Here is a 27,191-nt window from a genome sequence, read left to right on the forward strand (position 1 = left end):
GTTTAGGGGGGCGCTCGTTAAAAACCCGCTGCTTTCCCGGCTGATGTGCACCCCGCGAACGGAAAGGAGTAACGATAAAAAGAGCAGCGTGCAGACGTGCGGGTGCGTACGGTGAACCGGAGATGAATCCGCTCAATTCACACCTAGCAGCCCGGGAGGCACAGGGTCGCCCTTTTTCCACAGCAACACGAACCCGTCGTCGTCCAGGCGCCAATCCCTTGACGATGTCGTCGGCGACACAACGCTGCTGTTACTTTTGTTGTTCTCCACAGGCGTAGAAGCGGCGCTACTCTTACTGTCGGCCCCTAAAATATCGCGCATGCTGCGCACAAGAGGCTGCAAATGCCGCTCCGCGATGCCGGGTGATCCGTTGATCTCCAGCAGCTTCACCTCGAGATCCTCCGTCAGGATGATGTCGTAGCCGAACAGCTGGAAGCAGCGGTAGGATTCCGTAGACGGCACAGCCATCTCTGGCATCATGGCCACCAACGTGCGCGTGACGAGCTGCGAGACCTGCGGCAAAATTGTGCTCACAAGGATGTCGGGAGGCTTGCCTATGGAGGTTAAAAATGCTTGCAGCTGCGGCAGCCACATCTCATTGCCCTCTTCATATTCGCCAAAGTGTTCAGCGTCCGTTTGAAGACAGTGGTTCGTTAAATGAGCGTGCACATTGCGGATGTCCGACATGTCGTACGACGCACTTGCGGTTCGGCAGCTGGCTTGAGCGTAGGCGTACACGCTGTAGGGACTCATCAGCAGCACCCAAACACGCATGTCAAATTTGCGGTTGTGGCTGAGGAGCAGAGGGCGCTCCACGTACCGCTGCACCACATACATCGCTTTGCTAGATTCCGACAGGCTCGCCAGCCACTCCGGCACGTCCGCGGCGTGCAGAAGAACGATGCGACGGCCCTTTGCCCCACTGCTCGGCTTTACAATCCACACGGTCTCAGGCTGGGCTGCCACGGCTTCGAGCAACGCCTGTCGTTCGTCTTCACACTTCAGCTGGTCACCGCCGATGGCGTACGACTCAGGCAGCCAGTTGGCCCACTGTGTGTCCGTTTCTTTCATTAGCTTTACCATGCAGGCCTTCAGCGTCAGTCGGTGGGAACCCTCGAAGTAATTGATCCATCGCGTGCCGTGAAACAGCGAGGACAGCGCCATTCTCTCCCCTCGCAGAAGGGAGTACGGAATCTGAAAGCGATCGCCTAAGATGAGATCGGCAGTGGCCACGTTCATTTCGTTTTTGCGCCGCCAACCCTCCTCACGCAGCTGTCGAGCCATTTCCTCATACACGGAGAAGGTGGAGGAGCCGAGAAAGTACGATCCCCGTCTGCCGGGAGACGTAGGAGATGTAGGCATCCGTGTAATACGCTTTCTACTTCTGTGGAGTCTCTGTCCCGTCTTTCATGTGAGTTGTTCGTGGTGAGCCGCGTCTCCACGCACCAAGAAAACGAATAAGTGTTCAAGAACCTTGGACGCACCGTGACAACAAATGTGCAAAATTTAGAAGAAAAGAGAAGAAAAAAAGTAATAAGTGAAAAGTGAGTCGTTTCCACGAGGGTGATTAGCTGCACAGACTCCGCTAGCTTGCATCCGGCACAACAACAAGAAAAGATATAAGAGATAAAAGAGAGCAGCAAAAGTCCAGGCGACGCTGTCCGTTGGATGAGAGCGATGAAGACGGTGTCGGTACGTCAACGGCACTCAAAGTCCTCTTTCTAGTCTCCGACAGAAAACAAAAAGAGCACAAACAAGCTGTACTTTTCGCTTTTGATTCTTCCAACACCTTATCTTTCTTTAAGTTGCAGGTGTTACAACGCAAGTGTAAAGTTACGGTCTTGGTCCACAATGCTTGTGCCATGAGCATCCATCTTCGGCCAAGGCTTTCACTACGTATTTGCCCGTCACGCAGCTCCGTGCAACCATTAAACACACAAAAAGAAAGGGAAAGAAGAGAAGCAACAGTATGCTTGGTTTTGTCTGCGAAGATACTAGTGCTTGCAAACTGCAGCACGCACGCTTTCACGGGCCGCGTCATCTTCAGCACGTACGATTACACGTACGGGCAGCCTCACCGCTGTCGAGAAAGCGTCCCCGTTCGTCATTCCTGCTGCTGATCTCGCACCACGAAGCGAGGCATTTCCGAGAACGATGTTGAAAGCGCGTCTTCCTCTTCCACAAAATACACCCAAAAGAAAAGACATCACATTCAAACAAAAGCGCTTTACACGGACGTAGAGTACAGACGAACAACGCCGTCCACCGACCCACCCACTAAGCCCACGCCGTTCGGTGTCCAGCACACGTCGCACATCGCAGCGTTCGCCGCCCCGGTCGTCAACGTCGGCTCCGCACTCGCAGATGACGCGTTGAAGGAGGTGTAGAGAGAAAGACCAGCACCGGCAACAGCGAGAGTGCGACCATCCATGGAGTAACGCACCGTCGCGGGAATTGACTGCGGGTTTGGCGGCAACACCGCCACGGGAGACGAGACCTGCCGGAGGTCCCACACGTAGGTCGATCCATCCGACAGGCCGGCGGCCAACGACACGCAGTCGGCGCTAAACGACGCAGAAGCGACGTGCACGCGCTTTGTGGCGCCGCTCTGCGGGAGGGCGATCATCGTGTTAGGTGCCATCGCCCGCATATCCCACAGCTGCACGTCCTCCGGCTGCGTCGCCGCCACCGCCAAGGACGAGTAGGGGTGCAGCTCCACACACGACAGTCCTCCTGAAGACTGTACGAGGGGTGCGGTGACCACGACGTGAGCGCCTTGCTCCACGTCAGACAAGTAGAGACTGCCGTCCGGTGCACCGCATAGGGCATAGGCGCCGCCCACCATGCGTTGACTCATCGCGGCCACACCGCCGGCGTACCGCAACGTGTGGGCGCAGTGCAGCGCCGCCCCTTTCGCCCTCCACACCCGCACGGTGCCGTCCTCGGCGGCAGACAGCGCGGCATCGGGTGCCGTCGCAATCGTGTGCACAGCCGCCGTGTGACCCACGCCGCGGCACTCTTCGGCGAGACTGCCGAGGCCATAGCGCACCACCGCGTGATCGCCCGTGATTTGGCTGACATAGACGCTCGCGCCGTCCGCTGATACTGCCACACGCACGGCGGAAGCGTGCGACGCATCGAGAGTCCACTGCGCCTCCTCGGCCAGGCTCTGCGGGAAGGCGGCGGCGGCGGACTTGCGCTGTTTGCGGCTTTTGCGCTCCGCCGCCTCGACTTCGTCCATCGCGCGCAGCAGCGCCGGCGGCACGTCAACGGCCGGCGCGTCGTCGTGGGCTCCCGCGGCGCCCCCGTCCTCTCCGCGCAGCGCCGTCAATTCCTTGTTGAGCTTCGCGATGACGTGGCAGGCGGCATCGTACTGCTGCAGGGCGTGGGCGAGCTCCAGCTGCATCTGGGTGACCTGCTGACGCAAGGCGAACTGCTCCAGTGCGACGCCCTCCCACTCCGCCTGGAGACGCTCCAAGAGCGTGGGCACAGAGGCGGCGCCGAGGCTGCCGCTGGAGGCCACCGTGGTGTCTGGAGTGGCGCCTTGGACCGGCACTAGGTCCTCCCTCCGCAAGGGCTGTCCTGTCACAGGGCAGCGCCCGTGCTCGTCGATGTACGTCTCAATAAGGGTGCGCTCAAAGATGTGTCCCGATTTCACAGACACGACGGGGTGCTGCGGCACCCGCTGGCAGATGTTGCAGCGAATCATGGTAGGTAAAGCTATGTGCGTGATTTGTGAGAGTGATGGCGGATGCCGAATGCGCACTCAAAGCAGGTAGAGTGAAAAGGAAAGGAGAGAGAAAGAAATGATATTATTTAGAAAATGAAACACAAAGGGAGGTGTTTTGTAGTAGATAAAGAAACTTCCGATTGTTGTGCTCAGCGTTCTACTAGAGAGGGAAACGAACTGAAGTCGACACAACACGAGTGCAGCTACAAAAAAAAAAAAGGGCATTGTGACAGGAAATCGGAGCTCCGTGTTCTCGCCGTTTCGTTGCTCCGCAAGAAAAGGGAGACATGGGAGCAGGCGTTGAGACGTTGGCAAGCACGTCCAGTTAACAGGAGATGTCGAGAGAGAGAGAGAGCGAGAGACCATGAGGTCTGCGACTGCGATAACGGTGCTTTGTTTTCGATTACTTTCAGTTCCGGAGTGCGGGCATTGATAAAGATGAGAAAAATGCAAAATGCAAAAAAAAAAATACGATGAGAAACTGAGACAACTTTTCTTTAACAGCCCACAGTCCCAACAGCACCTCCTACATCAGAGGCTTTGTCCTTGTCGCTCGTACACGGAAAAAAGAAAAACAAATCCATAAACGTTCACATTTTGGTTGACCTATACGGATGAACATCCATCTGTCCTCGAAACATTACCGCACAGAGCATGCAAACGCTCAGGAAAACCGCACTCTTGTTACAACCAAGAAAAGAGAGAGAAACAGGTTACGCGCTATGCATCATATAAGTAAAACTTGTCACTAACGGACGTTTTGGGTTTCTATGTATAAAGATGCTTTGAATAGATTCAAAAAAGCGCCTGTTGGCGCGACTGAGGATTACAGCACTATTGCGTTCAAGAAAAAAAGGATAAATAAACACAGATGGGAACAGGCATGAAAAGATGACCTCACACTCACCACTTGTCGCAACTTGAGGTGAACGCAATCAGGACAATAAAGGAAAAAAACGTAGATTGCACCTGGGCGTGCGTTACTTTGCCTTTTCGATGCAGCTCTGTCGTCTCGGTGTTTACCATCGGTGAGAGTCACCTCGTCTCAGTCAAGAAAAAAAACCCGCTGCTTTCTCGTTCATCTCAAAGCAACGGCAACACAAAAGAGTTGAAACGTTGATACGAGGAATATGCGCACAGAGACAGTCAAGGTTCATGACGTAAAAACGACTTTGATGGGTTTGAAGGAATGGAGAAAATGAGACGGAAAAGAAAGAAAGGCGGAATGTCACGATGGCATTTTTTGCGACGCCGCACACAAAGCACTGCTTTTCGAGCGCCTTTTAGATCAACAAAACTCGCAACGGTTTTACTACTGCGTGACTCTGCCGGTACCTCCTTTGGCTGGTGCTTCGTTCGTGTTGTGGCGTGTGCGTTCGAATCAGCAGCGCTTGGGGATTGGAATTTTTGTTGCGGGGGATTTAGCGGGCTTGGGAGAAGACTTGGAACCGGCGGCCGGAGAAATCTGTGGCCGGGTGGTGTTTGGGTCTGTCTTCTCTGGTGAAACAGTGGTTGGCGCAGCTCCGCCCGTCTTGGCGACGCGGAATTTGGTCTCCATCTTGTGCACCGCATTCTGTGCGACTCTGCACTCGTTATCATTCCACGACCCGATGACGCGGCTGGAGCCGCCCGACTTGCGGAAGAGCAGGTTGCTGGATCCGTCGAGCATCATGTTTGACTTCAGTTCCGCATCTGGAACCTTGGCAAGTTCGTCCGAGAAGACGCAGGCGGCCTCGATGGAGTGGTTCACCTTCTTCAGGCGCGACTTGGCGTCTGCATCTTTGGGGTTCTCGTTGAGGTCGTCCTGCGCCTCCTCGCGCATCATACGCAGCTCGTCAATAAACGGGTACACCTCCATGGAGCGTTTGCCCACAAAGAGGTACTCGTGCACGTTCTGGATGTGGCGGCACACCTTCTCGGAGGGGCACGTGCAGCAGTCCTGCAGCCGCCAGCCGGGTTTGTTGTGGTCGAGGGCCTTGCCGAAGTCGATGGTGTGCACCTTCTTCGGATCCGTCTGAGACTGATGGGTGAGCACGGTCGAGAACTTGTCGGTCTGGCGCAGGTAGCGCATGAACGGCGGCGTCCAATCCAACGGACCCAACAGGCTTTGCGTCCAGCAGAAGACACGCACAGCGGCGCGGACCTTCTGTTGAGCGTTGAATTTCTTCAGAGACTCGAGGCTGCCCTCAAGGTGCTCGTTCGATTGACTCTCAGCCACCCACGGGTGGGCCAGCAGAGCCTGGGCGGAGGGACGGGCGTCGGGGTCCTGCGTCAGGCAGGCGTCAACGAACTTCCTGGCGTCGAGCGAAACGTTGCTCCAAGCCTCGCCGTTGAAAGAACAGCGGTTGTTGACGATACACTCGAAGGTCTCCTTGAAGCTGCGGCCGTGGAAAGGCATTTTGCCGCTCAGCAAAATGTAGGTGATAACGCCCATGGACCAGATGTCGCACTTCGTGTCGTACGGCTGCTTGCGTGTGCGGTAGTAGCCCACATTGATCACCTCAGGGGCGATGTAGGACGGCGACCCGCAGCACGTCGTGCTGGGCACGTAGCCCGCTAGACCAAAGTCTGCCAAGCAGACATCAGTGAGGTGGGAATTGGGAGAGCTGGACTCGGAGGCTTGGTGGCGCAGCAGAAGATTTTCCGGCTTCAGGTCACGGTGGATAATGCCCTTGGAGTGGATGTGGGCGAGGCCGGAGAGCACGTTGCGCACCAACACAGAGGCGTCGCTCTCGCTGTAGTGCTTCAGTTGCACAATGCGGTCAAACAACATGCCACCCGTCAGCAGGTCTAGAATGATGTATAAGTGGCGCTCCGTCGAGAAGTACTCGATCATCTGTACGACATGAGGGTGGTAGCCGATGTGGCCCATTACGTTGATCTCGTGCGTGATGTCATCGATGTCCTTCGGTCCCACCTTCGACTTGTCCACAACTTTTACGGCGTACACGTTGCGGGTTTCACGGTGGGTGCACTGGAAAACGACAGCGTACGCGCCTTTGCCCAACTGCTCGCCCAGCGAGTAGCGGTCCTTGAAGTGGCCCGGAGACGCGGGAATGGTGTCAACGCCCATGACGAAAAAAGGGGGTGCAAATTGTCTTCAAAAGCGAAAGCAGAAAAAAAAATGTGAAGTAGAAGGAGTTCAAGAAAAATGGGTAATACGCGGTGATGAAAAGCAACGCAGATCAACACGCAGAAACAAACACGCGCACACTACAAATACCCAACGCAATTTGAGAGTGAGCGGTTAAGTGGAGAAAGAGGGGAAGAAAAAATTGATCGCCCAAGCGCCACTCTCTTTCCTAATCGTCCACAAGGCAAGAAAAAAAAAGAGAACGAAGAAGTCGCAGAGTTGTTGAGACTAACAGAGAAGCTGTGAGCACTCTGAGCTAACGAAAAAAAAAGCAATAAATTGATATAGATGTGATGAATTAGCGCCCTCACGGTGACTCCCTTTGAGTAAATGTATGTAGAGAGAGGGAAAAAAGAAACGAGGGCAACAGTATTGCAGCGTGGAAAAGAAAATAGATGAGGGGGGAGAAGAAAATGTTCACCGAATGAAAGACGCAGCAGAATGTGTGTCGCTGCATATATATCGTGCTGCCGTTTCAAGATATGCATCAGAAATACAAGCAGGACAGACACCATTGTGCCCAATTCTGCCTTCCTCACTTCAAAGGATGTCATTGCTTGGTATGACGCACTCTGAAAACTCTATTATCCGTGCGCATGCGTTTACTTCCCTTTACATCGAAAACAAGGACACTGGTGCCACGATCACTTAGTCCTTTCTGTGAGTGTGTAGAGCAACAAGGTAGCAAGTTGAATGCTAGTGAGCAAAAAAATTGCTGAACGAAAGAAGTACTTAAATTCGACTGTCACACCGCGTTCTCCGCCCTCTTCTTATCTCTTCGTCGTCTTCGTCAGCGCGTTTCGTGACAGCTGAGCGGCACAGCATGCTCTCCGCCATCTCAGAGTTAATTCACTAGCCACGGATGACGCAGTGCCTCTTTCGCTGACGGCCTCTTCGATGGGTTGGAAGACATCGTCAACTGCATAAACGCCTTAGCCTGCGCGCTGATTCTGCCTGGCGCTGCTTTTTCATACGGCACGGCATTGCGAACGACGGCTGTGAAGACGTCTGTGGGGGTGGCCCCATCAAAAGGCAGCAGACCGCTCAACATGACAAACACGAGCACTCCAGCCGACCAAATGTCGCACTTCTCGTTATATAGTGGACGGCCGCCAGGTGCGCGGGCGTGTGAGTTTTGCTGAAGGCCGATGAGCGCCAACTCCGGTGCGGAGTACTGCGGCGACCCGACGAAGTCCTCACTCGGAATCTGCCGCGTTGCGAAGCCAAAGTCGCCGATGGAAAGAACGTCCGCGGGTGAGCTTTGCGTGCCACGCAGAAAAACGTTTTCCGGCTTGATGTCGCGGTGCATGACGCCGCTGCTGTGCAGTACAAGGAGCCCGGTGAAGAGATGCCGCGCCAATACGCGGGCAAGCGCCTCTGGAACTGGGCCCTGTGTGCTGAGTCGTTGGAAGAGGGACCCACGCTCCATCAGCTCCATCACGATGGCGACGCGGCCCTCCTCCTGGTAAACGTCAAAGACACGCACAAGCTGGGGAGCCTGAGGCAGGCTTTTTGCCAGTTGACCCTCTTCCACCGCCATCGCAGCACGACGAAGGCCCAAGGTGTCGATGTTGCAGATCTTTACCGCCCGCCGCGCACCGGAGCTGCGGTGCGTGCAGCGGCATACCTCCACCGTGCAGCCCTTTGCAAATGAGTACCGCTCCACCTCGTAGTCGGCATCCAATGACATGTTTTACTCGTTTTCCCCTACACTTTCCCTTGGTGAAAAACAAAAACTTTAGCGATTGTCAAGACGCGCAGAAGAAAAAAAAAACCGTTTTTCTTCAACAGAAGTAGAGAAAGGGGTTGAGGTCGCAAAAAGGAAAGCAAAAAAGCGGCGTCGCGAACAAAGTCGTTTTAGACTGTCTTTACAGGAGCAGCAACCCCGCAACAGCCAAAAAAACAAAGAGGTATGTGCCGCATGAGCTTTGCTTTCCCGCAACACAACAAGATCATGGTTGCATGCTAAACAAAAGCGGTGGGCCACGTTACCTGTTTAATACTCTTCTTTCCGTTTTTTAAACCATCAAACTGCTGTGCAGAGTTCTGAAACATGTATAGCTCCCAGATGATGATTGGCGCTTTTAAAAAAGAATAGAATTGTCCTCCCTCATCACCATGCACCTTTAAATCAGTCTTACGAAAGACCGCCATCCACGGAGATCGTTTGACCGTTTACGTACGGGCATAGCGCCACTGCTAAAACCATGTCAGCCACCTCCGTGACTGTGGCCAGACGTTTGAGCGGACACGCATCGCGCCACCGCTGTCGCTGCTCCGAACTCAAAGAAGCCGCCATGCCCTCTCCCTCAATCAGCCCCGGCGCCACCACGTTAAAGCGCAGGTTTCGTACGCCGTACTCCTTCGCCCACGATTTGGTCGCACCCGTCAGCGCGGCCTTCGAGGCACTGTAAAGCACCTGGCCTTCGTTGCCCACCACACCAGCGACAGAGCCGATGTGCAACACAGAGCCGTCCTGCGTCTGAAGAAGCCCACCGTGTCGCAAGGCCGCCCGCGTGACCTGCAGCGCACCACGCAGATTCGTGTTCATGATGGCGTCGTAGTCCGCGTCTGTGCACCGCATGTGCATCTTGCTCAGTGTGACACCGGCGCAGTTGATAAGGAGAGACACAGGACCCAATTGCGCCTTGATGTTGCACAACAGAGCATCACAGTCGTCGCTGCGGCTGATATCTGCGACGAATGCCGTGCAGCCGGTGGGGAGGGCTGTCGTAAAAGCTTTCCGTGAAGCGCACGCCACCTTCATACGATGATGAGCAGCCAACCGCTGCGTGATCTCTCGGCCCAGCGCACAAGACGCGCCGGTGACGACGCCAATCTTGCCTTCAACATTCCACGCCATTCCTTCTTGTATATATGTTCCGTTTTGGTAGATCTCACGGCATAAAGTAGCTCCTTCTTTCTACAGTGCGTACATCAGCTCATGAACCTGTGAGACGAGCAGAAAGACGGAAACAGATGAAGGTGAAGCAGGTGCCCGTAGAAGATGCTCACGCCCCTTCTACAGGGAAGCAAACGGCAGAGAGTACCTGTCCTTCATTTCAAAAAAAAGTGCTCCAAGACGATTGCTGAGCTAAGGATAATATGCGTGTACTCCTCGTTCCATCGATGGCAAGATCCATATTTGAATGAGGCAGTACGTTCACATTCAGCAACAAATCATAACGCCTCCGCTTTACTCAGCTGCAATTGTTTGTTTGTTTTGGGGGGAAGGGGCATAGAAGCTCGTTTTACGTGTATACCGGAGACCTTGCACACCAGATGGTCCGTTAAAAGATGATATATACTAGCAACCAAAGCAAGAAGCCGACAATACTTCGGTCGCAACTTCACACCCCTTTTCCCGCCAAAACGCTCTTCCTCAGCATCTCTTTCTCTTCCCTCATTCGTCTTCATCAGAAGAAGTGCTCAGCAGCTTGCCACCGCGCATGGGAAGTGATGTGGCAGCGGCACCGCTTTGTGGCGCAAGAGGAGCCGGAGGGGCGGCGGCAGGCGCGGCCCGCGGTACTCCTGTTGGCACTGCTTCGTCGTCGAAAGCAAACACGAGAGGCGGGGGAGGGAGCGCAGAGGAAGTGGCTGATTGCGGCAGCGGCACAGGCGGCGCAGGTGCAGATGACTGGGCAGCAGCGATTGGCTTTGGGGAGGCGGCTTTGTTCTCATCATGTTCTGCTGTCGTTGAGTCCGATGCAACGTGGCTCACCGACGCCGGAGGTGGAAGCGGGGGTGGAGGAAGGGGCGAGTCGGGAGATGGCACTGCTGCCTGGTTCGTGGGTGCGGAAGAGGACGGGGAGGAGTGCAGTGGCGGGGATACAGGGGGCCGCTTGACCGACGGCGGCGGAGGCGGGACAAGAGAAGATGCGACCGCTTTGCCTTCTGGCTTCGCTTTTGCCGCGACGGACGGGACACTCTCGTTGGTGGTGGAGGAGAGGGGAGACGAGTCAGAGGAGGAAGACGTCTCCACTTCGCTTTCTGAACTGCTGCTTGAGCCAAACAGGTTCTTTCCCGCTCGCCTCGGAGGTGTTTTCTTCGGCTTCACCTTCTTGGGGGGGATAGCTTTTTGTGATGCACGCGCCGGCGGCGGCGGTGGTGACGTTGCGGGCGACGCAGAGGAGGAGGCCGAGGAGGAAGATGAGCTGAAAAGCGCTTGCCGTTGCTTTTCTTTCGCTGCAACTCGCTGCATGGCCGTCGCCTTCGCAGGAGGAGGCACAGCAGGCTTCGGCGGCGGGACAACAGATTTTACGGGAGGCGGTACCACCAACGCCGCTGGCCGACTGGTCGTCTGCGCAGGCGTCGCGGCCACGGCGTTTGGCGCGGCTCCTTTGTGATCGCCTTGAGAGGGGGCAGAGGGCACAGCCGCCCTGATGGATGCAGGCGAAGAAGACGGTGGTGTTGCGGCAGGCGGAAGAGAAGGCACCGCTGTGCCTACGGAGTTTGCAGGTTGTGCCGATGTGGACAAAGCGGCCGGGAGAGCTCTCCCATTTGACTCCTCGCCGCGTTTCCCAGCGCAGCCGATCTCTGCGTCGCGCAAGAAAGCGTCGGTTCCAAAAAGGCCGCACAATCGACGGCGCCGGTAGGGATTCTCCTCTGCGAGCTCTTCCACATCCTCCGGGCACAGCGGAACCCGCACACCCTCCTCCACAAGAGCCTCCCGGCAGGCCTCCACGTAGGTGTGCATGCGTCGAACGATGACTTGTTTTTTAGCTCGCTGTTGGTAACCAGAGAGAAGGGTGGGACTCGCAGCGGGACTCACGCTTCCCTCCCCTTCTTCGCCTTCTTCAGGGTCGGAGTCAGACCTTTCCTCCATTTGCTTCTGCCGCTCCCGTCGCAGTTGAAGGTCTTCCATCGCGATGCGGTGCTGCACAAATTTCTGTTGAGAGAGCAGCTTAAGCGAGTTGAACGTGTTTGTCAGCGCCACGTGCGTTGCGGCAGTGCGAACACTGAGATCCTCAACTTTTTGGTACGTTTGAGCGGTGCGTGTCATGAGACGCGTGTGCAGCTGCTCCAGTGTGGTCAGGAGCGTGGCCTCAGCTTGCGTATTCCAGTGACCTTTGACCTTTTCCCTCAGTTCTTCAAATCCTTCACTCAGCGCCACGTCGCCATCACCACCGCTTTCTGAGGAAGCCATCTACGATTTCGTGTTCCACTAAATGACTGTTGACACGTAGAATTTTTCCCGCGGCCGTTGCAAGAAACTGAAAAACAAAGCAGACTAATGAAATAAAAATGCGCCTTTCAGTAGTGAGGAAATGCGTTCAGCTTGCTTCTATCTGTCGATACGTTATCGGTTCTTTTTTATTAAATGAAAACGAACAGCACGAATGAAAGGGAAAATAGAAAGAAGGAGAACGGAAACTTACTTCTTCTGCAAACATGGAGAGGCTTCATTACCCCCACCATAATTTTGTAGCGCGGTCGTCATACTAACGCTGAGCTCTTATTAACATCTTGAATTTGTTTCTTGTTGGTATTTGGCAAGTGAACCTTTCACATAGACGTGGAAAGGAGTAGTAAGAAAAAAAGTAAGCAGAGGGAAAAGCAGCTGAAACGTGAAAAAAAAAGGCGCACGCTTATTCAGCATCAGTAGATGCACCCACAGTTGCCAAGGAGGCGGAAAATAAAAAATGCTGCAGTGTTTTAAATCACATGAATAGCTGCTCACATTCGACTCCTTGACGCCCATAACCTACACAGCTATTTTTCTTTCTTTTTTGCGCTAGTTCAGCCCGATCTCGCGCAGCATCTGTCGGGGTAGTGCAACAGCGGTGGACTCAAACGAGACACCAACATCAGCATCCGTGGTGCAGCCCAACAAAGCGGCCATGTGCTGAGGCGAATGCGCGTCTCCGCCGGTGGCCTCCAAAAGGCGCATTGCCCAACCTTTGCGTTCTGTCCAGAATTGACGAGCGCGGCGATAGCGGCACACAGCTCGACGCACCCGCGATGCACGCGTTTCCGCATCGGCAACTCCCTTCTCGTCGGCTTTGCGTCCTCCCTGAAGCACCTCGACATCGGCCTCTAGCTGTCGCACTTCTCTTGTCAGTGCATCTTGTTGCGCCGCCCGCTCTTCCTGTGACGGCCACCCGCGCCAGCGTGCTAGGCTGCAGTACTTTTCAGCCAGAGAAGAAGCCGCCAGGCTCACGTCACAAAGGGCAGCGGAGTCGTCCCTCTCCGCAGAGGCGTCTGCCTTTTCGTCCCCTGTTGCAGTCGTGACATTTGGTGCATCGCAAATCGCGTTGCCTTCGCCATCACGGTGAGCGGTTGGTTCATCAATACGCAGATAATAAAACCGAATCTTTTTCAGGTCTTTCACACAAAGTTTGCTGTCAGCGTGCAGCTGGTCAAGGATCTTCTGAATACACGTTTTCGAAACACGACTACCCAACGCGTCAGTTAGCGACTGCGGAGTGGCTGGCCTGTTCTCTCGTTCAAACCAGTCATGAACCAACGCAGTTGCTTCCGTCACGTCCTTCACTTTTTTAATCGAAGTCTTGCATCCACTCATTTGTGCACGCGGTGGGAAGTGAGGAAACGCAGAAGACAGCGAAAGGGGGCGAAATCGAGCAGCGTTTTATGTGCTTGTTAACCAGAATATTAATAAAAAAGTCAATAAAGAGAATAAAGAGGGGTAAGGGTAGGAGAAGGAGAAAAAGGCCGTCGAAAGTGAAGCAGAGACGCGTAGAGGCCTGAAGCTTTGCAAATTGTGTGTTCTTATTGTATTTCTCTATGAGAAGACGTGTGCGCAGTTTTCACCCCAATCAAGCATGTTTAAGCCACGATTCTGCAGATGCGAATTAACCAGTTAGCCATTTAGAAAAAGTCAAAAAGAAGACTCCATTCTTGGCACAGCGTTTAATCGTGAAGGCGCTGAGTTAGCAGCATTACACTACATACATATTACTTCTTACTGGCCTCAATCGCTATGCGCTTCAAATAACGTACGCTAATGTTGAAGATTGTTCATCCATGCTTTCGAAGAAAAGTTCTGTGAATCCACACAACATCATTCCAGCCAAAAAAAAGGCGTTTGTTTCGCCTCGGTGCTCACCTAATAGTATCATGCAAGTTCGGCGAAGTTGTAGGTCTCACTCCGCCTTCTTGTGCGCACCACGAGTATCAATATCCTTTTGTAATCGCGCGTCCTCCGCGGCGAAAAAGGGCGATCTATCCACTGTGAAATGGGTTGGGTTCATCACGCGGAAGTTACGGGAGGCAAATCGATAGCCGTCTAGGACGACCCGAGATCGATCCTCCAAGGCGAAGCGGGCAGCTTTGGCGTTTGACTTGATATGGTCTTTGTTTGTGGACTTTACGATGACCACGTTGTTGCGGTCCACGTTCCAGTTAAGAAGGACTCGTGCCGGTGAGAAGCCGGTGAGTTCACCCAACCGTTTGAGCGTCTCGTCTTCAATAAGCGGCTGAAAGTCCGGTGGCGTAAAACGTGTTGGCATACCAAGAGGGCAATAGGCACCTGTTAGTATTTGATGGGTGCCGTGGCACGCTGTCAAGACTCCGTCCACCAAACCAGGGTGCAGCTCGATCTGATTTAGCACAGGCAAGTGAGGCAGCTGAGCTGCGTTTGCGCCTTCAGCGAGAGCGTCGATCTGCGCTGCCGTGCAGTTCGCGAGTCCAACGGACTTGACGAGGCCTTTCTGAACGAGCTCGCCCATGGCACGCCAAGTGTCGAGGAGGGTAACAGACGTGTCGATGGCAAGACGCCCATCGGAGTCGGAGGGGTACTTGTCCTCCTCGCTGTTCCACTCCTTGGTGTGACGCATGCACACAGGCCAGTGCACCAAATACAAGTCTAGGTAGTCCAACTGTAAAGCTTCCAGACTGGCGCGGCAGGCAGTCTCGACATGATCAGGATGTTGGTCCGTAGGCCACAGCTTAGAAGTGATAAACAGCTCCTCGCGACGCACATTGTGGCTGCGCGCCGCCTGTGAGAGGGCTGCGCCTACTGCTGCCTCGTTGTTGTACGCCTTCGCGCAGTCGAAGTGGCGATATCCACACGATAGGGCAAACGGCACCGCAGCCGCGGCTTCATCAGCGGACATTCGATACGTGCCAAAGCCAAGCTGCGGGACGGTGCAGCCGTTGTGAAAAACTAAGCGGTTCGAGATGGCCGCTACGGAACCCCCTAGCGGACGAAATGACATGGCGTTCATGATGGACGTCTTTCCGTTGAGATTTCATGCTCTCCTCTTCTTCAAGTATGTGAAGTTGCTAACTCGTGGAGCGACAATTATACAGGCACATAAAAGGAAACAAATGGTTCCATCGCAATTCCGTTGAGAGAGCAGAGCAAGGGGGAGAAACACAACGAGGGTAGAGGTTCGACCTGCACGCTTCATTCAAAGAGTGAGCACGACTAGTTTAGTAACGCCAACGTGAAGTAGTCTCAACGGCGCCAATGACAGCACACAAAAAAGAGCTCTCGATTACATTCTCACGCCGCTGCAGTAACGCTGTAGTCGCTTTTGTACCTTTGGCAGCCTTTAAGCACGCTAGAAAGTACTCTTTTCAGGATCATTCACAAGTGGCTTCCCCAAAGTGTCTTTTTCTTCTTCCCATTCTTCTATTTTGATTTTCACGGCCCTAGTTAAGACAACCAACTGTAACTTAAGCACAATACACATGTGTGCGCACAGGCTCACACGCGCTTCTTTCGCACGTACCTTCAAATCTCGCTTTTTGCCCGCCCCTAGCCCTTGCCATCCACTTCGACGCGGAGACACATCAACGCATCATTAGGTGCAACCCACGGCAACAAAGGGAAAAGAAAGGACGAAGGCAGGCTGAAGGAACAGAAAGCAAGAAACGGGGCGAAAGCACGAAAGAAATAGTTTAAAAATAAAAACTTTAGAATAACAATAATAAAAGAATTTTTTTTAAGAGAAATACAAAAAAGGGGCGAGCTGCTTCTAAAGCGATGCTAAGGAACGCAAAAGTGAGATAGCGAAGATGGTGCGGCCACTCCCCGCACATGCGCATCGACCAGTAAGCGCACATTGTCAGTGCGAGAAGCAGGGGCAAAAAAGCGGAAACATGCGGTACCGACTCGCTACCCTCTTAACACCGATCTTAATGAAGCGTTTCGTCCCTTTTGCTCAGCAAAACACACTCTCATGCCGAGCGCCACCCCGCAGACCAACTACTCTCTACCCCTCTCTCTCTCAGGTACCTTTCGTGGGTAAAGGAGCAGTGAAAGAAAGTCAAGAAGAGCAGCCACACATACCCTCTTTATGACTTCTAAACAAGACTGTAACCATCGCGTTGCGTGTATGCGTTCTTCTGCCTCGTTGACCCGAAAAGGCAGAAAAACAGCGAAAACAGATACCACATGCTAGCTCAGGCAACCAGCACGGTGGCCTTCGTCAGCAACAAATTACAGAAAAAAGTAATTCACTACTGCTGCGAGCAGCCGGCAGTGTGCACGCGCGGCTGCTGATCGCCTTCGTCATCATACGCGTTGCGGCGTGCCTCCTTCTCAAAGTCGATGTGCGACTCCTGCAACGTGTGCGGCTCCGACTCGGCTTCCACGGTCGGCTGCGGTGGGTAGCCGAGAACTTTGCGCAGTTCCGGGACAGCACCCCCTTCCAGCGTCTTGGGAAACACAACGTGAAAACGAATGATCAGATCACCACGCTCCATACCACCGGTCTTCGCAACGGGCATGCCTTCGCGGTCGACGCTGTACATGGTGGACGGGTCCACCACTCTGCCTGGGGTGGAGGAAACTCGCAACTTGCGGCCATCGAGCTGGGTGATATTTACGGAGAAGCCGGTCAGAGCCTCCGCCAGGGAGATCGTGTGCTCCATGAGGAGGTGGTTGCCCTTGCGAGTGAAGAAAGCATGCGGTTTCTGATCCAGGATGATGATGATGTCACCAGAAAGCTTCACGCCGGGGATCTGGTCACCTTCACCGGTGAACGTGACGCTATCGCCGCGGTGCATGCCCTTCTCCACCACAACCTCGAAGATCTTCTTATCCTTGAGGATCTGCTGCCCACGGCAGCCCACGCACTTGTCCTCTTCTTTCAGATTCGTTCCCTTGCCCTTGCAAGTGGGACACGATACTTGCATTTGCTGAATAAAGCCCGGCTGCAATTGACGAGTCACCATGCGAACACCGCGTCCGCCGCAATCCTTGCACGTCGCACTCACGCCTGCTACCTTCGACCCCGTACCATTACACTGCGTGCACAGGCGATCGCGGGTGATAGCCAGCTTGATGTTTTTGCCGCAGTAGAAAGCCTCGAGCGGCACCGGCAGCTCATGCACAATGTCCTTCGGCTTCGGCTCACCACGAGGACGGCCACCACCACCAAAGAAGCTGGCGAAAATGTCGCTGGGGTCCATACCTCCGCCCTCCATCTCCGCGGCATCCTTGCCAAACTGATCATAGCGCTTGCGCTTCTCGGGGTCGGAGAGGACCTCGTACGCGACGGACACCTCCTTGAACTTATCCTGCGCCCCGGGGTCGGTATTCTTATCAGGATGGTACTTGAGGGCAAGCCTGCGGTAGGCGCGCTTGATCTCATCCTCGCCGGCATCCGGGCTCACGCCGAGGGCGTCATAGTACGCAGTCTCCTTGACCATCGTTTCGAGTTTTGCTTCACCCGTACAGACAAGAAGTGTGTCTGAAGCTGAATAGAGGTGAATGGGGCGAAAGTGAAAGGCTAACTAACGCGCTTGTTACAAAGAAAAGATCCCACACCTGTGTATGCACTGGAACCACAACGGTTTTGACAACTTTATGTGAGGACGTGTAGTGACGCACAGAACAATGAAAACAATAACACTAATAGTAGAAGGGAGTTCGATTTTAAATCGTGAAATAGAAGCCGAGATTAGCAAGGCGGGAAAAGTGAAAGTTACGATCCTTTGAGAAAGCAGTTGTAAGATGGGACGATTCCGAAGAGGAAAAAAAAAATGAGAACGGGAAAAGGAGGAAAAGAGTGTTGGGAAAGTCTTTTAGAAAGCTGCCTCTCTTGAAATCGAGATGTAAGTTCATGGCTGCCGGCGCTTTTGAACCGCCGGAAAAAGAGTGATACAAGCTATCTTCCCCTTCCGTTTTGACGCAACGCGTAGATTGAACACGCAGAACGTCAGATACAAAATTCAGCGCACACGGAAGAAAACCCCAGAGAGTCGGCGTGTCTGTGAAGTGGACTTGTGCTCCTGAAATGGCCGTGATATGCGAAAAAACTCAGGCTTCCAAAAGAAAGGTTTTATGTTGACCTCTTTTATTTTAGCTCCTTTAGTTAGAGTAAACACCGACGAATAGCAACAATAAGTCGTAGACGACTCCCTTTGACCTGTTGCGTTCCCCCCTCCCCTTTCTCGAAATCCGCTGATCTTTACCAACCGAATGATTCGCGAAACCCGGTGGACAGAAAACCTTCCGCCTCACAAACAAGCAACAGCGGAGAGAGGATGAAAAGCCCAAAGGAAGAAAGAACAACGACATTAAGCAAAACTGACATTTCGGTTAGAAAATAGAAAACCTGTATGGCTTCGGTCCCCATTTGGTGTCTTCAGTTCACACGAAAAAAGTCGCTTTAAAGCCGGGGCTCTTTTGTTACTTATATACATTGATTTGTTCCGTGAGGCAGTGCAAGGCGCACCGCCGGAACTCTCAGGACTAAAAAAAGACCTCTCTCGCAGAAAAACGCTGAGACAACGAATGGTGTTTCCAACCTTCTCCCTAACAAGCGCCGTTGCCGCTTAGAAAGGCTTCAGCTTGCGCTGAATAGACTGAATTTCTTTTTCTGAGCCTCCACTGGACTTCAGCAAGTCCAAAACTTCTTGCACCACCGCCTTCTCCTTTGAGTTGAAGAAGAGAGTCATATCCTCCACGCGGTTCACCTGACAAATTCCTTTGGCAAATTGGAGCGCGGTCGTCCCATTGAACGTTTTTATTGATTCCAGCACACCTACGAGGATTTCGGGTGTCATGTTGCTCCCAAAAAGCTTGCTTAGTCCAGCTGGGTGCAGCAGACTCACGTAATGATTGCGCAGCTCAGGCATCTGTTCCACCTCACGAAAGCGCCGCTCAAACTCCGTAAAAGACTTTGGTGTTGTGAGGCTTTCCTTTGTTACGGCGGGCCGCGGACGTGGTGCGACAGGGGATGCAGCAGGAGTAGGTGCCGCGGCCGCTGTTGTTTTTGTGTGTTGAACAGGTGCTGCCGGTGGTGCCGGTGTGGACTTTGCCGGCGGTGATGTCGGAAGCGGACCCGCCGATGCCTCCTTGCTCGTCTCCTCTTCATCTTCTTCAATAATCTCAACCCGCTGATTGCGCCGCTGGCGCTGTGCTTGTGCTGCTGCCTCGCGCTGCGCTTCAAGACGCGTCTGTGATTCATGCTGTGCCCGTGCCGCAGCCAGCTTCTTCATGTCCTCGTCGATGCGTGCCTGGCGCAACTGCTGCTCTCCTGCAGAGATGTCCGGTTTGATGGAAGCAGGGACGGAGTCCGCACCGTCAACAGCCTCGTCATCCTCGCTGTCCACCTCTTCAATCACAATGCGCTTCTTGGCGCTGTTTGCCGCCGGCGCTGACGCCGCCGCAGCAGCCCGCTCTGCTTGAATGGCTTTCGTAACCTCCACCATCTCCTGTTGTGCGGTGGCGTCCTTGGGAGAGAGAGCCAGCACCGCTTCCAAATCTGTGCGGGCTTCTTTCAGTTTGTGGAGGTTTTTGCGAGCTATGGCACGACGATAGTACGCCTTTGCGTAGCCGGTGTTCATCTGCACACACGTTGTCGCATCCTTTTCCGCCGCAGACCACTGGCCCATCTTTATATAGCACATGGCACGGTTTGCGTAAAGGACGTGCGTAGTAGAACTGGCAGGGTCGAGGTCAATGCCAACAGTGTACGCCGCCACGGCCTCCTGAAGGCGACCAGCTTGAAAAAAGGCATTGCCTCTCTCTTTTGCCTCCTGAATGGGGTCCGCCGCTGCCTTTGCCGAGTTGCTGGAGGAGTTGTTCAAAGTCTGCTGCTGACGCACAGCCTCCTTGAGTGACGGCACTGTTCCTCGAATAGGGGGTACGACCGTCGCAGCTTCCACTGCCTGCGTCGCCTTCCGCTGCGCTCTTGCAGCCTCTTTCGCTTTCACTGCATCCTCCCACTGCTCGAGCTCTTTAAGCTCCTCAGAAAGATCTTCAGACTGTTGCCGAATGGCTTCCGCAACGCCACGGTCCATCACAACCCAGTATCAAAAAATAGAGAAGGAGAATTACTAAATAGAGACGAATAAATATATGCTCTGGAATATGCGCATTTAAAGCTACACGAAAGACTAATGGAAGTGGGCTTTTTCCTGCAGATAAACGAATATGAATAGATAAAAGATTTGCAAAAAGAGAACCTTGCTGAAGCGAGGATAGTGAACAAAGAACAGGATACAGACAAGAGTGCGAAGCGCTGGTAAGGTTCTTAGCAGATTGTCATGAGGATAAATGTGTAGCACACCAACACGGTCGGCATCAAAGTCGCTGCTTCATTCTTTTCCCATTTTTTTTTTAACTTTAGTTGTTGTAATATCCGTGCTGTTTCAGGTTTCGTTTATTATACAACATTGTGAAACCGATAGTAGCGGACGAATTGTTATGGTAGCCGTCGCCAATGCAGCCAGCCGAGATTATGTAATCATAAACAATAATAATAAACTATCAATGCGACAGCACGCCACACTTTCGCAATTGTCTCTTTAGGTGATTTGTTTAACCCCTCTACGGGGAAACTCCTCCAGGTGGCCGCCATCTCTGTCAAAATCAGAAGCCGCACATCACGGCTCACGCCACCACAAACACTCTGAAACACATTGTCAGGAATCCTCATTGGTATGCCACTTCGGCAAAAAAAAAACAGGAAAACATGCATTTCGCAAGCTACCACAACCAGCTTTGTAAGAAGTACAGAGCAAAATACGCTGGTACGTACACAGAGAAAGGAATCCGCACGTAATCGTCTAACTGTGGCAAAAGCTGGGTATCGCTCGGTCGAGCAAACATCCAGCATCCGATAAAAAAAAGCGCATGTGCGAACCCAAGAGTGGTCAGCCAATCTACATCCACCACCGAAAGCGTGAAAGCTGCCATCCACACCCCGTACGAGAGGAGGGCCACGCGGTTCTTGTTAAGAGCTTGCCAGATATGTGCCACGGTGTCAGCCACCATGAAGGTGGACGTGAACGTCAGCAACACAATTCCTAAAAAGTAGAGCATTGATTGTGTTCAGTAGACAAATGCTTTTTCTTTCATGAGGTAGGAGATAGGAAAAAATGCGTCAAAGTCGGAGAAAGAAAACAAGATTACCATGTGGAATGTAGGAAGGCCTCAAGAAAGAAGACGTTGATGCATCGTAGTAAGGAAGGAGCAAAACGAAGGATAAGCCATAATTGTCTCCAATAAAGAGAGACAGACCAAATTTCACCGTACGAACAGCAGCTTCCTTTTCGTTTCATGTCAGTGTTATGAGCATGAGACCTCTTTTCAGTCTGTTGTGTCATGCTTCTCTTTTGCTACTGTGGTTTTATCCTATAATACTTCCGATTTTGTTTAAGATGAAAGCGGCTGCAGCGCATCCACCTAACATATGTGACCAATAAAGCAACAGAAAGCAAGCACGTTCGTGACACACACACACACACACACAGAAGATCAACCTGCTCGCATACACGTGCTTGCAAGTGCGTGACTTTGTCAACGCAGCTCTTCGAGCGCCTTCGCCTCATCTGCAGGAGTCCACCGCTGGTCTCGATCGAAGGCAGTTTTTACTGCATTCATCACGCCTACAAACGCCTTACGGCGCTGAATGTTATCCTCATCCTTGGCATCCTGCTCTGCCCGCACATACGACGCGTAGAGGCGCATGAAGTGCAGCGCTTCACCTTGCATGCGTGTCTGCCACGCAACTGCCACAGTGAAAATAATAACCCAGACAAGAAAGGATACTTTGCGACACTTGCGCTTGTATTCAATATCCACCTCTCGAAGCAGATACGGCGCAAGTTGCGGATCACGGCGGGCGTAAAGGTCGAGGTGCTTCATGTATGGTGAGCCTTTTGTTCTGTGCTGCAACATGCTCCAGCGGCGACTGCAATGCAGTGCTGCTCCGCACAAAGGCACCGCAGAGACGGTGCAACTTGTTTGCAAACGTTTCATGTGCACAATGCGCCGGGGTACTCGAAAGAAAAACACTAGATTGAGACCGAACAGCAACAGAAAAAAAAAACGCACAGGAAGAGGCAGCTAAGTGTAGACTGACCCTCCTGCAAACGGTTAGCAAAGAATTTGCTCGGACACAGAAAAAAGAAATTCAGAAAGAGAAGAGACAAAGGAGAGATGACACGAAGAAGACAAGGCAAAGATATGAACGTGCGTGAGAAGAAGAAAAAGTCAAACTACAATAGGGCAACGAAGGTGCTTTGCCACGATTTGGGCCGAAACTTTTCGGTTCAACGCTAACGTATTGAGAAGGCAGCTTGAGCAGGCTATCTGGAATGAAGAAAGACGAGAGAAAGCTGTTGTAAAAATGGCCAAAACAATCGCCTACAAAAATCCTCAATTTCCATTGAAAAAAACAGATTGCTGTTGATTGCTGTTGTTGTTGTGCTTCTTTGCTTAATCGTTAAATTAATTACCACAAGAAAGCTATGCAGAGGCGTTAAGTGGGTCAAGACTCAAATCTACTCTCGCGCACGCTTTGCCCCTGCGCCGGAAGCATTGAGCTTCGTCAACTTCTCCAAGATGGACCGTTGGGTTGACACCGCCTTAGGCTGCGTCGCATTTACAAAGCGCACCTTTGCCGCCGTAAGCAGCTTCGTCTGCGACTCCCCCAGCTGCTTTTCAAGAGCTTTCGCATAGTACGGTTTGGCCGTGAGCGCAGCAAGTAAGTGGTGCGGAGCAGCCTTGCGAGATTGCACGCGATCTGTAATGTCAGTTTTCTGAGTAACGACGGCTGCCACCAACTTGTTCCCCGTCTTTTCATCATCCATTCGCTCCAACAGCTGCGCCACAATTTCCATGTAGGCGTCCCGTTCGCATAGTGCGTGAAGGTTCGACCACTGTGCTACCGCCCCGGCGAGCTTGTTCACAAGTAACACTGGTGCGCGTGCAGCGAGCACAGCAAGCACGCTTTCGCGCGGATGCGTCTTGGAAGTAGGCTTAAGACTTCCGGCCAGCGATTTCCACAAGAATTCTACTGCGACGTCTGTCGGCGTCTCCAAAAGGATGCGGCAGAATTCTTCTGCACCTGCAACGTGCACGGGATCTTGGCAGGATTCCGCGAAGGTCTTTTGAGAATTCGCTGATGCCGCGAATGACTGGGCAACAGAAGGGTCCACAACCATGAGCCGAGCAGCAGCCGGGAGGGTGAAAAGCGAGGAGAAAAGGGCCTGATTCTCAGCAGACTGTAACTTGTCCAGAAGGGCTTTGCGAGATTTACCGGTACAGTCTTCGCGGTACACAAGTCGTTCTAGCAGATGCGACAGCGGCTTCGTTAGCTCCTTGCTTGGCGCCGCAGTAAATGACCAGACGCCCTCATCGACAGCTATAAGCTTGCCGGAGATTAGCTCCACTGTTGCGGGAGTACCATAGCACACCAGTGCAGTCAAAATTGAAATGCCGTGCGCGTTCTCCAGCATCCCAGGTACGAAGTTGCTCACAGCTGCGCAGAGCTGCTTCTGCGGGCCGCGCACTGTGGCTGTGGAAAGAACATGCGTGACATTTTTGGCTGAGACAGGAGAGCAAAGGCATTCGACGCCGGATGCCTCAATCGTTTCCACCCACTTGCGGGAGTCAATGGAAAGCGTACCAGCAGCGGACATTTCTACCCTTCGTCAGAAAAAAAAAGGAAAGTGATGGAAGACGTACCTTTGCTCAAACTAAAACACTTAACTAAACTAAGCAAGCACCTACAGTTGAACAGCAATACATGGAAGGCGAGTGGGGAGAAAAGAAGAGGAAAAAGAATGTTGGGAAGAAGAAAGTGAAGGAGAGAAGATGCGCTACAATTTACCGATTGTGGAATTAAAATATGAGAAGACGTTGTACCATTCTTCTCATTGCCTGGTTGCAAAACTAACAACATTCAAGAACCACCACCAACCTTATCTTTCTGTCTTCTCTGTAGCAGAGAAGAAAAGAAGCATTGAGTAGAGCATACACAATTTCGAATTGACACAAAACAGAAACAAAGACTTGTGGCATTGTCACCTCTTTTGCCGGAAAGAATGGGGGAAAAAAATGTATTGCAACGTACCTAGAGACTATAGTTGGGGTACATGCGTAGTGAGTAGCTCAAACTTCCTCTAGCACTTCTTGAAGTCAATACCACACACACAGAAAGCTATGACAAGAGCAAGGACACCAAGAAAAATAACAACGCCAATAATAATTTTTATATTGTGCATAAGAATTGCACGTTTCAGAGTGCTCGCGTTTGAGTGAAACCCTTGTGCCTCTTCTTGCAACAGTTCCGTCCGGTCGCAGAGATTGTCAATCCGCTCCCCTCTCTCCAAAATGCTGTCTAGGTTTTGTAGCATCACCTCGCGGGTCGTGTTCAGTTGATCCTTGATACGCCCAATCTTGTCGACCTGCGGATTCTCATTGAAAACCTTACGGGAAGAGGCTAAAGCCAAGGAGAACGACTGGCACCTTGTTGATGTCAATTCTGAACGTCGCGGATAGCGATCTACACTGCCAGTGAAGGCCGTCTTGAAAGCGTCTTTCACCTGAATGAGAAATCCAAAGACAACGCGATTCTCATATGGCCCTGACGTTGTACAAGCGTAGACGATCTCATTCTCAACTAGGAAGTGGAAAACCTCTTGCTCATATTGGTAGCTAACTTTGGAGTCGTGGCGAGGAAGTAAATGAAGCGTTTTTTGGAGAGCCGGACGCATCGACTGGGACACGTTGTCCTCCGAGATGATGTTTCTCTCGAAAGCAACAAACGAACTGTTGATGGGCATTTTTACGAATTCTTTGCGATGAATAAAATGCTTAGCAACCTCAGAAGCGCAGCACGTGGATAAAAACAGAAAGTTGTAGCCGCATACCAGTTACAAATATTAGTTGAAGAAATTCTGGAGATTGGGACGAAGAAAAAAAAGAGAGTAAGTGCGTTTCACCTCGCGGGTGAGTTGCGTCAAGTTATTTGATTGACTGCAATGAACGTATTGAGATGTAATGGCACATGTACGCGCTCAAAACACTTGAAGCTCCGTGTCAGGAACACTACTGTATTAACCCTCCGCACGCAGGTAGCTCCGCAGGCGAAAATCGTGGTATACATTTATGCACAGCATTTGAATCCAGTCGTTTACAATTAAAGCGTCATAAAACAGAGATGCATCGCTTCATTACAGCAAGGAAAAGCAGAAGATTTTGGTTGGAATAGCTGCTCCTTTTCACCTAATACGCGCCAAGTATCTAGAATGCCAAGCACGCTTGATAGGTTTTGTGCTGCCGTGCTTTGCCCTTGGAGCAAGATTTTGAAGGAGTTGAAAGCTTTTCATTTAAGACTTTGGAAAGACACGTATAAACGGGTCTGTGTAGATCAGCGTATTGCCAGAATAAGAAAAAAGAAAAAGAAAAAAGAGGTCATCATATTTTCTACACTCTACTCATCGCAATAACGTGTTTAAAGCAGCGTACTCCTTTCGTTGCAAATAGCCTTTCGTCCCTCGAGTACCATCATGCTATTGTTTTACCATCCGGAATGTGAGAATAGTTGTTCTTTCAAATCAAGAGACTGGCTTGCATTCGATAACGTTCATTGCATGATGGCCTGATTAAGTGCCCATACGTCGCCGCGGCTAACATGTGCAATGCCGTTGACAGCAAATATAGAAAGGACACGATCCTTGCGCGCAGGATAGACACGCGTGCTCAGCACTGCCTCACCGTCATTTACAAAAACCTCTACACTTGAACGGTCAAAGAACATGTGCAACAATAAAGATGCTTGCGCAGGCAACGCGTAGCTGCGATAACCACTAATGACATAATCGGGATAGTGGCGGTTGACGACAAGGCGCTTGCACTGCGCATCGACAAAGATTTCCAGTCCTTTGCCAAGCCACAGTCCGTACTTTTCCGCCGTACTCTTTTCTATGTCAAACAAGATGCGAACTTCGTATGCAGTGCAATCAGCAAGTAAGCGTAGTTGCGAGTTGCGACGCACTACCTGTGGCGTGAGATACTGGTAGCTGCTACGAATGCTTTCTAATTCTTTAACGGGAGGAGTGCGAATTTTTCCAGTAGCCTCGTCCACAAGAAGCACGCGGGGAAGACTCTGCATACCTGCCCAATGGTGGCGTTTCGTTGGCATGTTTGTGTCCCACATATCCAGCCACGCAATAAAAATTCGCCGCCCATCACGGGCGAGAAAAACCTGAGCGCCGTAAAAATCGTGTCCTAAGTCTAGTTCTTTGAATTTTGAGGTTACGTTGAAGATCTCGTTAGGCTTCCAAGCCCCGATCAGCAGTCCTGTTTGATAGCGATTACGAAAAGCGTAGTCCTCTGGTTGTATTCCTTGTGGAGAAAGTGTCAGTATCTGATGGCACTGGAGAGGGAAAAACCCTGGACATTCCCACATATACACATTACGATCTTCCGATTTTGCCAGGATCATGTACGTGCTGTCATCCCAATCCTCTAAGTCGTCCGTGCTGTAGAGGAGTAATTGCCCTTGATCTTTTGAGTCGCGTGCACCGCACACCATCCACCATCGTCCGTCTTGAAACCAGACGTATGGGTCGCGGAAATGCGAGAACCCAGCAGGAGGCTTGACTACAATTCCTCGTTTCTCAAAATTGAATCCGTTCTCGCTAACGGCGAGGCACTGCACCTGATAAATCTGAGTGTTGTCTGCAACATCTGTGAGCCAGTGGTGGCCGGAGTAGAATACGTAAAGCTTGTCATCGTAGACCACAGACGACCCGGAAAAGCACCCGTCCCGATCCCAGTCATCACCCGGAGCGAGGGCGATAGGATGGTGGCGCCAATGCACCATATCCTCGCTGGTCGAGTGTCCCCAGTGCATCAAGCCCCAGTCAGCAGAAAAAGGGTTGTGCTGATAGAATACGTGATACAAGCCTTTGAAGTATATCATTCCACATGGAGCGTTCATCGACCCTGCGTACGGTGCAATATGGTACAACGGGTAGTACTCTTTGTCAATCGTTTTGCGGATAGCGAGAACGGCGTTGTTCGCCTCCTCAATCTGCTCTTCATGTAACATTTTCTTTAGTCGTGTGTGACGATCTTAGCTGTGAACGTAAGATGAGACCATGAGATTGAAGAGA

The 27,191-nt window shown here is 52.2% G+C and overlaps 15 protein-coding genes across 22 annotated transcripts; all 15 read right to left on the bottom strand.

The window, feature by feature from the left end:
- Positions 1 to 132: 132 nt before the first annotated feature.
- ABB37_02247 (tubulin-tyrosine ligase-like protein) lies at positions 133 to 1,474 on the bottom strand (the record flags this gene model as incomplete). The annotated part of the gene is made up of 1 exon (XM_015799145.1): positions 133 to 1,474. Exon 1 carries the CDS (start codon positions 1,360 to 1,362, stop codon positions 133 to 135), a length of 1,230 nt encoding a protein of 409 aa, XP_015662623.1. The 5' UTR covers positions 1,363 to 1,474.
- A 753-nt stretch (positions 1,475 to 2,227) lies between these two features.
- Positions 2,228 to 3,766, bottom strand: ABB37_02248 (WD-repeat protein; the record flags this gene model as incomplete). Of its 2 annotated transcripts, none has more annotated exons than XM_015799147.1 (1): positions 2,228 to 3,766. In XM_015799147.1, exon 1 carries the CDS (start codon positions 3,707 to 3,709, stop codon positions 2,228 to 2,230), a length of 1,482 nt encoding a protein of 493 aa, XP_015662625.1. In that variant the 5' UTR covers positions 3,710 to 3,766. The 2 variants fall into 2 exon arrangements, with proteins under 2 accessions (XP_015662625.1, XP_015662624.1); XM_015799146.1 differs by having other exon boundaries at positions 2,228 to 3,721.
- Positions 3,767 to 5,111: 1,345 nt separating this feature from the next.
- Positions 5,112 to 7,184, bottom strand: ABB37_02249 (putative protein kinase; the record flags this gene model as incomplete). The annotated part of the gene is made up of 1 exon (XM_015799148.1): positions 5,112 to 7,184. The coding sequence occupies exon 1, from the start codon at positions 6,801 to 6,803 to the stop codon at positions 5,112 to 5,114; it is 1,692 nt and encodes a 563-aa protein (XP_015662626.1). The 5' UTR covers positions 6,804 to 7,184.
- Positions 7,185 to 7,707: 523 nt separating this feature from the next.
- Positions 7,708 to 8,646, bottom strand: ABB37_02250 (putative protein kinase; the record flags this gene model as incomplete). Of its 2 annotated transcripts, none has more annotated exons than XM_015799150.1 (1): positions 7,708 to 8,646. In XM_015799150.1, the coding sequence occupies exon 1, from the start codon at positions 8,551 to 8,553 to the stop codon at positions 7,708 to 7,710; it is 846 nt and encodes a 281-aa protein (XP_015662628.1). In that variant the 5' UTR covers positions 8,554 to 8,646. The 2 variants fall into 2 exon arrangements, with proteins under 2 accessions (XP_015662628.1, XP_015662627.1); XM_015799149.1 differs by having other exon boundaries at positions 7,708 to 8,600.
- A 354-nt stretch (positions 8,647 to 9,000) lies between these two features.
- ABB37_02251 (putative mitochondrial 3-oxoacyl-(acyl-carrier protein) reductase-like protein) lies at positions 9,001 to 9,814 on the bottom strand (the record flags this gene model as incomplete). Of its 2 annotated transcripts, none has more annotated exons than XM_015799152.1 (1): positions 9,001 to 9,814. In XM_015799152.1, exon 1 carries the CDS (start codon positions 9,628 to 9,630, stop codon positions 9,001 to 9,003), a length of 630 nt encoding a protein of 209 aa, XP_015662630.1. In that variant the 5' UTR covers positions 9,631 to 9,814. The 2 variants fall into 2 exon arrangements, with proteins under 2 accessions (XP_015662630.1, XP_015662629.1); XM_015799151.1 differs by having other exon boundaries at positions 9,001 to 9,787.
- A 452-nt stretch (positions 9,815 to 10,266) lies between these two features.
- ABB37_02252 (hypothetical protein) lies at positions 10,267 to 12,172 on the bottom strand (the record flags this gene model as incomplete). The annotated part of the gene is made up of 1 exon (XM_015799153.1): positions 10,267 to 12,172. The coding sequence occupies exon 1, from the start codon at positions 11,863 to 11,865 to the stop codon at positions 10,267 to 10,269; it is 1,599 nt and encodes a 532-aa protein (XP_015662631.1). The 5' UTR covers positions 11,866 to 12,172.
- Positions 12,173 to 12,597: 425 nt separating this feature from the next.
- Positions 12,598 to 13,460, bottom strand: ABB37_02253 (Hop2,probable meiosis-specific protein; the record flags this gene model as incomplete). Its single annotated transcript, XM_015799154.1, has 1 exon — positions 12,598 to 13,460. The coding sequence occupies exon 1, from the start codon at positions 13,384 to 13,386 to the stop codon at positions 12,598 to 12,600; it is 789 nt and encodes a 262-aa protein (XP_015662632.1). The 5' UTR covers positions 13,387 to 13,460.
- Positions 13,461 to 13,966: 506 nt separating this feature from the next.
- ABB37_02254 (putative mitochondrial aldo-keto reductase-like protein) lies at positions 13,967 to 15,108 on the bottom strand (the record flags this gene model as incomplete). Its single annotated transcript, XM_015799155.1, has 1 exon — positions 13,967 to 15,108. Exon 1 carries the CDS (start codon positions 15,047 to 15,049, stop codon positions 13,967 to 13,969), a length of 1,083 nt encoding a protein of 360 aa, XP_015662633.1. The 5' UTR covers positions 15,050 to 15,108.
- A 1,181-nt stretch (positions 15,109 to 16,289) lies between these two features.
- On the bottom strand, positions 16,290 to 17,767 carry ABB37_02255 (putative Heat shock protein DnaJ; the record flags this gene model as incomplete). Its single annotated transcript, XM_015799156.1, has 1 exon — positions 16,290 to 17,767. The coding sequence occupies exon 1, from the start codon at positions 17,481 to 17,483 to the stop codon at positions 16,290 to 16,292; it is 1,194 nt and encodes a 397-aa protein (XP_015662634.1). The 5' UTR covers positions 17,484 to 17,767.
- Positions 17,768 to 18,611: 844 nt separating this feature from the next.
- On the bottom strand, positions 18,612 to 20,251 carry ABB37_02256 (putative TPR-repeat protein; the record flags this gene model as incomplete). Its single annotated transcript, XM_015799157.1, has 1 exon — positions 18,612 to 20,251. The coding sequence occupies exon 1, from the start codon at positions 20,079 to 20,081 to the stop codon at positions 18,612 to 18,614; it is 1,470 nt and encodes a 489-aa protein (XP_015662635.1). The 5' UTR covers positions 20,082 to 20,251.
- Positions 20,252 to 20,769: 518 nt separating this feature from the next.
- On the bottom strand, positions 20,770 to 21,135 carry ABB37_02257 (hypothetical protein; the record flags this gene model as incomplete). The annotated part of the gene is made up of 1 exon (XM_015799158.1): positions 20,770 to 21,135. Exon 1 carries the CDS (start codon positions 21,103 to 21,105, stop codon positions 20,770 to 20,772), a length of 336 nt encoding a protein of 111 aa, XP_015662636.1. The 5' UTR covers positions 21,106 to 21,135.
- Positions 21,136 to 21,582: 447 nt separating this feature from the next.
- Positions 21,583 to 22,177, bottom strand: ABB37_02258 (putative mitochondrial hypothetical protein; the record flags this gene model as incomplete). Of its 3 annotated transcripts, none has more annotated exons than XM_015799161.1 (1): positions 21,583 to 22,177. In XM_015799161.1, the coding sequence occupies exon 1, from the start codon at positions 21,928 to 21,930 to the stop codon at positions 21,583 to 21,585; it is 348 nt and encodes a 115-aa protein (XP_015662639.1). In that variant the 5' UTR covers positions 21,931 to 22,177. The 3 variants fall into 3 exon arrangements, with proteins under 3 accessions (XP_015662639.1, XP_015662638.1, XP_015662637.1); XM_015799160.1 differs by having other exon boundaries at positions 21,583 to 22,152; XM_015799159.1 differs by having other exon boundaries at positions 21,583 to 22,143.
- Positions 22,178 to 22,568: 391 nt separating this feature from the next.
- On the bottom strand, positions 22,569 to 23,796 carry ABB37_02259 (hypothetical protein; the record flags this gene model as incomplete). Its single annotated transcript, XM_015799162.1, has 1 exon — positions 22,569 to 23,796. The coding sequence occupies exon 1, from the start codon at positions 23,706 to 23,708 to the stop codon at positions 22,569 to 22,571; it is 1,140 nt and encodes a 379-aa protein (XP_015662640.1). The 5' UTR covers positions 23,709 to 23,796.
- Positions 23,797 to 24,191: 395 nt separating this feature from the next.
- ABB37_02260 (putative vesicle-associated membrane protein (vamp)) lies at positions 24,192 to 24,969 on the bottom strand (the record flags this gene model as incomplete). 2 transcript variants are annotated; one of them, XM_015799164.1, is made up of 1 exon in its annotated part: positions 24,192 to 24,969. In XM_015799164.1, the coding sequence occupies exon 1, from the start codon at positions 24,852 to 24,854 to the stop codon at positions 24,192 to 24,194; it is 663 nt and encodes a 220-aa protein (XP_015662642.1). In that variant the 5' UTR covers positions 24,855 to 24,969. The 2 variants fall into 2 exon arrangements, with proteins under 2 accessions (XP_015662642.1, XP_015662641.1); XM_015799163.1 differs by having other exon boundaries at positions 24,192 to 24,885.
- Positions 24,970 to 25,657: 688 nt separating this feature from the next.
- Positions 25,658 to 27,156, bottom strand: ABB37_02261 (sucrose hydrolase-like protein; the record flags this gene model as incomplete). Of its 2 annotated transcripts, none has more annotated exons than XM_015799166.1 (1): positions 25,658 to 27,156. In XM_015799166.1, exon 1 carries the CDS (start codon positions 27,125 to 27,127, stop codon positions 25,658 to 25,660), a length of 1,470 nt encoding a protein of 489 aa, XP_015662644.1. In that variant the 5' UTR covers positions 27,128 to 27,156. The 2 variants fall into 2 exon arrangements, with proteins under 2 accessions (XP_015662644.1, XP_015662643.1); XM_015799165.1 differs by having other exon boundaries at positions 25,658 to 27,151.
- Positions 27,157 to 27,191: the final 35 nt, after the last annotated feature.

Source organism: Leptomonas pyrrhocoris (assembly GCF_001293395.1).
Source record: "Leptomonas pyrrhocoris isolate H10 chromosome Unknown, whole genome shotgun sequence".
Lineage (NCBI taxonomy): Eukaryota > Euglenozoa > Kinetoplastea > Trypanosomatida > Trypanosomatidae > Leptomonas > Leptomonas pyrrhocoris.